Source organism: Pseudochaenichthys georgianus, chromosome 21 (assembly GCF_902827115.2).
Source record: "Pseudochaenichthys georgianus chromosome 21, fPseGeo1.2, whole genome shotgun sequence".
NCBI lineage: Eukaryota > Metazoa > Chordata > Actinopteri > Perciformes > Channichthyidae > Pseudochaenichthys > Pseudochaenichthys georgianus.
In genome coordinates, this window is record NC_047523.1 from 31,811,585 (window position 1) to 31,821,954 (window position 10,370).

The window sequence follows — 10,370 nt, forward strand, 5'->3', positions numbered from 1 at the left end:
ATTAATAAAAACTGAGACTTGTACGAGGGAATGGTCAGAGATTCCCACTGGACTGATGGAGCAGCTTCTGCTTACATTAATGTGATGATTAAAAACATAGACACGATCCAGCCTAGCTAGAGACAACAGGTTATCCCTAGAGTGCACCCACGTGTACTGCCGCTGGCCCGGGTGGAAGTGCCTCCAAACATCACACAGCTTTCTGTTAGTCTTATTAAGGCACTCTTCGAGGCAGCATGCGGTTCCTGGTGGTTCCTATCCAGCACAGGGTTCTCTGTGCAGTTGAAGTCACCCCCCAGGAACAGATACTCCCCACTATCACAGGTGCTAAGAGTGTGTTTCAGTTTCTCAAAAAACAAAAGCCTCTCTGCGCCCACACTGGGAGCATAAATATTTATAAAACATATTTTAACTTTTTCAAATTCAGAATTTATTTTGAGCAAGTGTCCTAGGATGACCTCATCAACCGTACAGGAGAAGGGTGTAAAGCCCCTCGCAAAGAGAATGGCAACCCCTCCACTATTGCTGCGCTTATGGCTGAAGAAGCCCTCCCCCCATTCCCTCCTCCAGTCACTCTCGTTCTCAGCAGTGCTGTGAGTTTCCTGGAGAAACGTTACATTTAAACTCTTGTTTCCTAATAAAGTAAATAAAGATGCTCTCTTGGCATCCCCTCGAGCACCGTTAATGTTTAAAGAGCCCAGCTTTATATCACTCATAATGAAATTATAGTTGCATCCTAACAAAATCAAAAACCTGGCTGAAGAAAATTTAAAAATAAAACCAAGATGTACTTATTCATCATTCTTTGCAGTTTCCTCTCTAATCCTCTGAAGTATCTTCTTTAACCGAGCCTTCTCTGGGCCGCTGAAGAAAGGTTCCCCTAAGGCTTCTTTGCGCCGCATGAGAACCCTGGCAGTATTGTGAAAGATCTGCAAATCTGCAAAAAAGTCATCTAATTTCACCCCCCTCCACCCCTTAGTTTCCGCCAGAAAGGATCTGATCCTCTGGAAAGAATACTCCTCTCCCTTTGCTACCTCAACGATGTCAAAGAATGACTTGCTGTCACTGTCCTCTGAGTCGTCTGAGACTCCCTCTGGCTGAGAGGAGGAACACAGCGACTCCTTCTTTGACACCTTCCCTTTCTGAGCCACACTTCCTTTGCTCACTTTTTCCTTTTAACAGGTAACCTTAACAAATCCTCATCCATTACCACATCCTCCAGAACAGACTCAGCCACTCTGGCTGCAGTGTGCTCACTATTGTGTGACCTGAGTGTCCGCATGTGTGATACTGTGTGTACCGGCTGCCTGTGTGTACCGGCTGCCTGTGTGCTTTCTACGCGTGAAACCGTTGGCTCTGCGGTTCCACCACCGGCGTTTCCGCCGCGGGCCCGGCCATGGACAAGGCAACCGGCAGCAGCTCCGCAGCTGGCGTGGACCCCAGCACCGGCGGCCCGGCCGTGGACAAAGGGACCTGCAGCGGCTCCACCGCGGGCGCGGACCCCAGCACCGGCGGCCCGGCCGTGGACAAGGCAACCGGTAGCGGCTCCAAATCTGGAGCTGCTACCGGCTCGATCGATCAAAAGATCAAGCCTTCCGACTACAGGGAGACGATGCACGACCTGCTAGGTAGGGAAGAACCCGAGTTCTACCTCATGGGGCTGTTTCTTCGGGACGTGCGGCTGCATGTCCAGGGTGCGCTAGCTAACACGGCTAGTGTTGAGCCCCGCGCTTTGGCCGAAGAAGCTAGCCGGTTCTTCCTGGTCGCCCGGCGATTTAACCCTGAGGTGCTGGCCACTACACGCAGCGGCACCTTCCCTGGTAGAGACACGTCGCCTAGCAGAGGCTCCGGGGCCGACTGCATCGACTAATGGCTGCCGGCTTACGGTTAGCGGCCGTCGACACCAGCTAACAGCTAACCGCGACAGCTAACGGCTGGCAGCTACCGACGGCTGACGCTGACAACGACAGCTAACAACAGCTAACAGCTAAGCACGACAGCTAACGGCTAACGACAACTAACAGCTAACGACGGCAGCTAACGACTAGCTGCTAATGGCTATCGACATCCATCGGTTGACATCTGACTTGACAATTTTGTTGTGGTGCCGGAGAGGAGGTTTGACCTGGTTGGCCTTGTGTGGATCTTCTCACAATTTCGCCCACCTGTTTTTGACCGAGGACAGTACGACCCTTTTGAGTTTTTCCCTGGTGCCTGAGAGGAAGTTCGATCATGTCTGGTCGGCCTCGTGTGGACCCTCTCGCTTTTTCACCACGCTTCTGGACCTCGTCTCGACTCTACGGTTTCGGACGTCGCCCATGCCTTCATCGGCCCGTTGGAGGAGTGCTTCGGGACCCTGTCTGGCCTCTTCCCTCGCCTCGGCGGTTTCGGACGTCGCCCATGCCTTCATCGGCCTGTGGGTGGCGCGCTTCTGGACCCTGCCCTCGCCTCGATGGTAGCTTCGGACGGCGCCCCGTCTGGCCTCTCCCCTGTCCATGGCTCCTTCCTCCCGAGGACTTCATGCCTGCCGCGGCCGGGCTGCGCTCCTTCCTGCTGGGGACCACCGGGATGTTCACGCCCATCCCCACGTCGCAGCACAGCGACCCAGCTTTCTGCGTCTGGCGGATGTTGTCTTCGTTCGCCACGGCGCGCCCTTACGACAGCCCGTTCCGTGGCCGCGGCCCTCGCCCCCACCCTCCTCAGCCCCTGTGGTGCTTCCTCCCGGACCATAAGTGATCACTACACAAGCCCCCGCAGAATTCAACCATGGGCAAAAACTGCGGGGGCTTGTGTAGTGATCACTTATTAACACACTGACACATAATTCACACATGGAACTACAGGTTGGGGGTATTGTTTCCGCACGGACATATATGTGGTTCAGGGTTTCTGTTAGCCGGTAATTACTGGTTTTTAGCTGGTAAAATTGATTAAAAACAGGTAAATTCAAAACCTGCCGGTCAAAATGTCTGGTAATAATTAGGGATGCTCCGATCGATCGGCCGCCGGTCATTATCGGTCGATATTCACTCTTAATAGTTTGATCGGTGCTCTCTATAAAGGCTGGTCAGGAGAGCTGGATCTGATCGATATGGACACAAACGCGAGTGAAGTATAACCGGACGAGAGAGAGGGATCAAATCAGCTGCTGGGTCTGACGGAGACACCAGCTCTGAATGATCACCTCAAGCCCCGCCCACTGTTTAGCGAGCTGCATGAGAAACTGACGGGCTGTCAGGAGAGAGAGAGAAGGAGAGGGGAAAAGAGAGGATCCGTTTCTCCCGTGTTATTATTCAAAGTTGATGTAAAGTTTTGAATAATGTACTTGATCTACTACAAGTTTGAACGTAATAATTATGTTGTTTGTGGAATCATTTATTGAAAAATTAATCTGAATTTTTCGATCTGTTACGATTTATAAACTGAAGCAATATAAAAATGAGCCCCATTAACTGAGTTTTAAACATCAGTATATCCGGTCATAGTCCGGTAATTACCTGCTAACGGAAACTCTGCTACACAATTTTTATTATTGAAACATGACCGGTAAGTTTCAAATTTGTCCGGTAAAATAAATTCTGTCCGGACATTTGACCGGCGAGAAAAAATCCTAGCGGAAACCCTGATGGGTTAACTATATATATTTGTGTGCCCTCCTGGCTTCTTCCTCTTGTCTTCCCAGGCAGCGACCCGACCACATGTCCGTTTCTGCTGCTCATTAAAGCGAGCTGTTGGAGTTGATATAGCAACTCCAAGCTACCCCCTGGCGCCGCCCCTGTCCAAACACTACGACATCGTGACACAACACTACCGTGGATATTTATAACACTTGTGACAATATGTACACAAAACTGACCTGCAAAACGGAAGAAATTATGAACAATCAAATTCTTAGCTGCTCGTTTGGCGGGTTTTGCCAGAATGGCAAGACGACGGCAGCTCTGTCTCTACATCAGTCCGTTTACGGCAGGCGCAAATCACAACAAACTCCTTTACGGCAGTGTTACCCTGCCATCTACTGCCCCCTGCTGTCCATTGTTAAACAGGTTTCTAAAATGATATTAAATATAAAATTGTGATCACACACTCTGTATTTGTCTTTTGTAGAGATTTTTCATTTATTCTTTATATATAAAATCTCGCCTAAAATCTCGCCTAGGGCAGCAAATTGTCTAGCACCGGCCCTGGTACTAGGCCTCAAGAGCCTTTCTTGTGCTGGCAGACACATAGAAACAAATTGACGGGGCGCACTTCGCACGTGCATACACAAACAAATTCCGTGCGCTCCACGCTGACTTTATGCTCGACCCACGTGCCTTAGCACCGCTGCTATGACTCCCTCCTAGGGGAAACACTGCATTTAACCACACCTTGGAGCGCTTCTCTCCGCCATCCCCACCGTGTGTTGCATGCATGTAGCAGCCGTGTGTGTAAACTTCCCCGCCCCCTCGCACACAGACGGGGGAGAAAGATCTCGTCTGGAATGGAAAGATCAAAAATACACAGACAATAGACTAATTATTTTGTCTTTTTGCATATTAGAAACGAGTTGGCGACACTAAGACTGCAATATAATGTTTTTGTAGCAATAATACATTACATACATATTTTTTAAATGTCTCCAGTACCGATAAAAATACCGATAACGTTGGAGCTTAACGTCGCGTAAAACACACGTGATGACGTCACGAACAAATCGACGACTGAATTAGTTGGCAACTAATTTGGTCATCGATTTGAATCTATTAAGTCGATTAGAGAGTGTTTCATTTTCTGATGCTGCGTGAGTTCCCCGACGCACCGGGGACACATATTTATGTATAAAAGACATCACAAAGTGTATTTTGCATGATAGGTCCCCTTTAAGTCTAATCTTTTCATTTTGTTGTAGGACTGCACAGAACAGACCTTCCAGAAGAAAACCGTTATGAAGAGGTGAGTGGACGTGTTTTTTTTATGCATACGTGTTATGTGGATTTAAACACTCAATGACAGATGTAACTCTCCTCTCTGTAGGCCATGTATTCTTATCATGGATTCCCTCAAACTTTCTCTTCATGAGCGCGTCTTCAAACTCTTACGGGAGTAAGTATGACAATATTTATCTGTGTCTTTATAGCTGCATTTGTGTGTTTTTATAAATGGATTAATATGCATTTCTTCCTCAGGTACTTGCAGTCTGAATGGGAAGTCCGTCGAGGTTCATCGAGGGACTTTAGTTCTGATCAGACGCAGAGCTCGCACTGTATCGTTCCCCTGCAGGACAACAGCAGCGACTGCGGCCTCTACCTGCTGCAATATGTTGAGAGTTTTTTAAAGGTAAAGAAGTTGGCAGCATCTCTTTTTATGTGGCTCAAATATAGGGAGATGTTTTATCGTGATATTGGATCAAAAACAACTCTAACCTTCCAGGTTTAGAACTCAGTGGGACATAAATGTTTTTTAGTGCACGTACAAAGTCATTAATTCTTCTTCTGCCGTTCTCAGGACCCTGTGGTGCACTTTGATCTTCCTCTACAACTACAACGATGGTTTCCACGGCACCAGGTGCGGAGGAAACGAGACGAAATCAGAGATCTGGTACTTAGACTTTACAGAGAACAGAACCTGGATAGTAACTGATAGACTCATGAAGGAACTCTGCTGTTCCGTGCATCCATTCCTGTAGCCGTTACACATCACTGCTCATACTGAGCAATGGACATTTCCGATGACCTGAAAACATTTTCATTTGCCTAAAACGCTGTTATTGTTTTATTGTTTTCTGCATTCACTGACAAACAAAACATGTACACCGTTGGCTATCTGTTGATCCTCTGATTGAACATGAAAGCAGCAATCATGTCAGAACATGTTTGTACACCCTGGGAAGCTTTTAATGATTGTTTTTATGAGGCAAGATCTTTTTTTTGTTAATGAATTATTATTTATTTTTCATTTAGTATCTAGGGAATTTGATTAAAGTAGAACCACTGTAAGGCCTCGTTTGTACAGCAGATTGTCAACTTTTTATTGTTGAGTTCACTTGCTTTGCCAATATTTGTTTGACATTTGAGGTTATTTATTTCAGTCTCAGTCAGGGATTTTCTAATCAGAACTGTTCTTATTTTGCATTCTTTGTATGGGTACACCTTTACAGGATGAAAACAGGAACAGTATGAAAATCATTTCCTATTTCCCCCTTTCCATTAGAGAATGACATTAAGCCATAGGAACTGAAATCCAAACTTGAAGTAGCCGTTTATCTGTTCCCTTTTCAGGATAAAGGAAAAAAACTATTTCTGTTTGTCACTCAGTGCCTCACACAGTTATCCAGTGCCAAGAAATTACTTTACATACTGACAATAAACTAGGATCAATCACTCACATGTCTTTGCAACAAAGCTAAACTGTCATAAACATTTGTCTGTGACACTCTTTCTATCCCGATCCAACATGACAAATCTTAAGTCACAACGGACGTTAACTAAACATAAATAAATTGAAAACATTGTATAATTCACTATAATAATGTTGGACTACCAATAAACTACTTGTACTGTACGTTTGCATACAAATCATAGTTCTGATATTCATATGGCATTATTATCTAGTCATTTGAGGTTTCTTGGGCAATACCATTTATTATTTTCCAGATTTTGCATACTGTCGAAAATGTAGGTTTCTTCTACATTGTAAACCACTGGTCTCAGTATATAGCTTCAGAAGTAATATGTTGGTTCGGACTTTGGGACACGTTTTTGCCCATCATGCAGCCCAAATAATAAGCTGTGTGTTGTATTCAGTAATAACACATATTTGTTGTACGTAAGTATTTTTTTTAGTAAAAACACAAATTGCAAAAAGTCATGTTCTAAAATGTAAAACCTACCTTAAGACTCATTGCAGTGTTTGCCTAATTTTTTTTGTACGAGTTTTTGTTCAAATGTTTGTCTCTTTTTAACACTTAATTTTATTTAGTTTTTTAGACATCGTGCTGGATGAATGTACTCTAGCTGATTCCCAAATATATTTTAGTAAACCAAATAACAATCATTGTTCTGTCGATTCTTGGTCTTGTTTTTATTTTCTTCTGGAACCAGAATAGCGGCATTAAGCCTTCCCAGTATGTATTCTAGTGCCAGTGGACAAGTGTGGGGTCCTGACTCCTGACTTCTTGTCCTACTTGGTAACAAGATGAGGATTAGAGGTGTGTAACTAAAACAGAGACTGATGTGTTGTTAATCAGCTGATGTATTATTTTCTAGGTATTAAATGTTTTATTTTGGCTCCAGGTCTGCATTTTTTTTTTACAAGAGAAGCTACAGTAATAGGCTTGATTTTGTTCTGTACAATAACATGCCAATATAATCTGTTCAGAGGGTTACATGGTCGGCTTAGGTGTATTTACTGTCTCAGCTGCTAAGATCTCCTCTTCCAGTCTGACCCCGAGTAATCCCCCTCCCATTCTGTATGGCAGTGTGTCGCAGTGTATAGGGATATACCACATTTACACTCAATCTCAATGTATGAGGTACACCTAGCTAAAACCAATGCAGTTTAATAAATCAGTCTTGTAATACATCCTGGACTACGCTATTCTGAGCTATCTGTACCTTTAACTTCAGAAAATGTCTGAAGGTAGAACAGTTTTATTACCCTAACACAGAAATACTTGCAAAACAATAACTATAATAGTTGTCAATTATTTCTATCTCTTATTTAAAAATATCCGCTCTAACTCTGGTACACTTTTGAGCCTAGTTAGAGGCACAGATCTTGGGATGAACATGTCTGTCAGTCCACCACTTTGGTGGACATTTTACAGCCTGACTTGCAACATGTTTTCAATGCTAGATAGCAAAGGATAGCATGTTAACACACTTCATTTACATTGAGAACAGTTTAAACATTTCAGCTGCTCAACACCAACATGTAAGTATTGCCATTGTGAATTTGTGTTGGCCATTGTCAGCCTACTTTACCTGGGGTTGTTAGCCCTCTTGTCTTCCATATACGTAATGGCCCTACTTATAGAGGTCTCAGATTTCCCTTTTAAAAACAGGATAAACCCGTAGGAGGAAGAGTGTGGGGTTAAAGGTTGACTAAGCTCATGACTTTCACTGCTGTCAAGATATACATAACTTGAGCGCATCACCTCAGCTGCATGGCCAACCACATCGTCACTGTCATTTCTGTGAGGGAGTGGGACTGTGTGTCTGTGTTTTTGGGGGGTTTCTACAAAAAAAGCATCAAGTATTTGTGAGTAGCATCTTTCTCCATTAGATCTAAGGTGATGCCCTTTTCTTTAACCAGATAAGCACTTTCTTTTGTCATTTGATCTTATTGCTTTCAGATTGATGTTTATTTTTCTTCCACTTAGAGCAGCAGACACACGTACGCCATTATGATCTTCAAAGCCTGGATATATGTTTAATGCCATTTGCCTAAATAGGTAGAAGGGTGCTCTAAAAGTTTAAAGACCTGTCCTTCAACTTGGAGACCAGGATTAATCATATTTTATTGGAAATGTGCTCAGTCCTTGCAGGACACACCCCAACAAATCTTGAGTTGGTAAATAATTATAATATCTGTATGTTTTGATGCATCTTTTTGATTGCTGTTGATTGTGTGGCCCTTGTCACCTCCTTGTTTCTACCACACAACTACCTCTCTTCACAGTGTTGCTCCAGTAACTTCTCGGCAAGTTCTTCTAAAGGGCTTAGAGTAAACAGGATTAGAGAGCATTAAAAAATCCTCCTCTCTCCAAGAGCCATCTGCCTTTCTACCTCGGAGCTGTCCTCTCAGCACCGTGACCTACACCTCATTTTAGCTGTTAAAGAAAGCAGGAAACCATTGTGCCATATGGTCATCACATGATTTCTTCACAAACTTGTTATTTTTCTGCGTCTGGAGATTTATGAACTATGCAAACTTGTAAGAAGCTGCTTTTGAGAGGACGTGCATATCTACTTGACCCTTTTCCAAGACGGATTTAAACACAATCACGGAATAGACATGAGCAACCTTTTCAGGAGATGTGTTTTCTCCTCTGTTGTTTTTAGTTTTGTGGTCTTATTTTTGGACATAAGGACAGGTATGTATAATAGTTAACTTTTAAACTAAGCACCCAAACAAGGGTCAAACATTCCATTTTAAATGTTTTTTTGTTGGTACCCCAGATGCAACAATGGAGGGTTCATCTATGGGTTACCTGAGTGTGCCCTACAGTCAGGAGCTTTCAGACGTTATTGGTGCACCCGATGTGGAGGTTTCTGATGAAGGCCATGAAGTTGTCTCTCGGCGGAAGAGGAACATCCTTTTTCCAAATGGAGTCAAACTCTGCGCACAAGAGACCGCAGAGCAAGTTGTTGCAAACCACCTGAGCTACTTTAATCTCAGAGGTAAGACTGAACATGAATGAGAGTGGATCTCTGTGTTCTGTGGATGGACTGCTGCTGTTGTGTCACTTCCTAATCATTAAGAAGTAAGGTAATGCAAATTAAAGATCCTGCAAGTCTCTATAATGGGAAACTTTATATAAATAAGAATATAGTTTCTCAAAATAATGATTAAGTATTGCAAAATGAGGACTTAGTTCTCAAAATAAATGCAACTCAAACGCTAATTGTTCTGTACGAATGTTTTATGCTAGTTTAATGCTAGCAGTGGCTAATGTAGCTGCTAGCTTCAAGCTCAAATCTGGTAAAGGCTACAAAAGCAATGTTAAATTGTTCTTCATAACTCCACACCTTCAGATTCTTTTCCATCAAATTTATATTTGTAAGCCCTAATAGTTTTTTTTAATCTTGCGTGACATTAGGCTACTTGAGTCAATTGTATTAGATTTCATACTGCTCTATGTGTGTATGTACTTTAATCAGTGCTGTTTTAAACGTTTAACATACAAATATACTTCACTTAACACTTAAACATCTAATGGAAGACAAAATGCATTTTTTTATATTAGAAATGTTCTTCACATAGTTCTGGTGTAGTAGCAGAAAGTGCAGAGGTGGACATCTCCAACTCTGGACACATAAAACCAAAACAGTCTGCATGGCTAGATTCCAGTGGTGGCATGTAATTAAGTTCATTTAATGATACATATGCTGTACAGAAGTGCTTGTACTAAAGTATTTTTCAATCTACACTGCTTTATACTATTACTTCTGTACATTTCAGATACAAAATGTGTCCTTTTTTACTATACTATATAGGCTATATGTACCTGCACGTTTGTATTTTTACATGGTGATATTAATGCGGCACAAGTGAAACATAATAATAATAATAATAATAACTTTAATTTATATAGCACCTTTCATTAACCCAAGGTCGCTTAACAAGAAACATAAGGACAAGACATTAAGACATAAAACAGGGGGCAG

The 10,370-nt window shown here is 43.1% G+C and overlaps 1 protein-coding gene across 3 annotated transcripts in view; it reads left to right on the plus strand.

Moving 5' to 3' along the window:
- Positions 1–7,273, plus strand: part of LOC117466517 (sentrin-specific protease 7) — a 28,292-nt gene extending 21,019 nt beyond the window's left edge. For all 3 annotated transcript variants that reach the window (XM_071206999.1, XM_071207000.1, XM_071207001.1), the window contains 4 exons: positions 4,892–4,935; positions 5,017–5,085; positions 5,169–5,319; positions 5,488–7,273. In XM_071206999.1, the coding sequence (XP_071063100.1) occupies positions 4,892–4,935; positions 5,017–5,085; positions 5,169–5,319; positions 5,488–5,622 (399 nt within the window). In that variant the 3' untranslated portion in view covers positions 5,623–7,273. The remainder of the gene's footprint in view (positions 1–4,891; positions 4,936–5,016; positions 5,086–5,168; positions 5,320–5,487) is intronic.
- Positions 7,274–10,370: the final 3,097 nt, after the last annotated feature.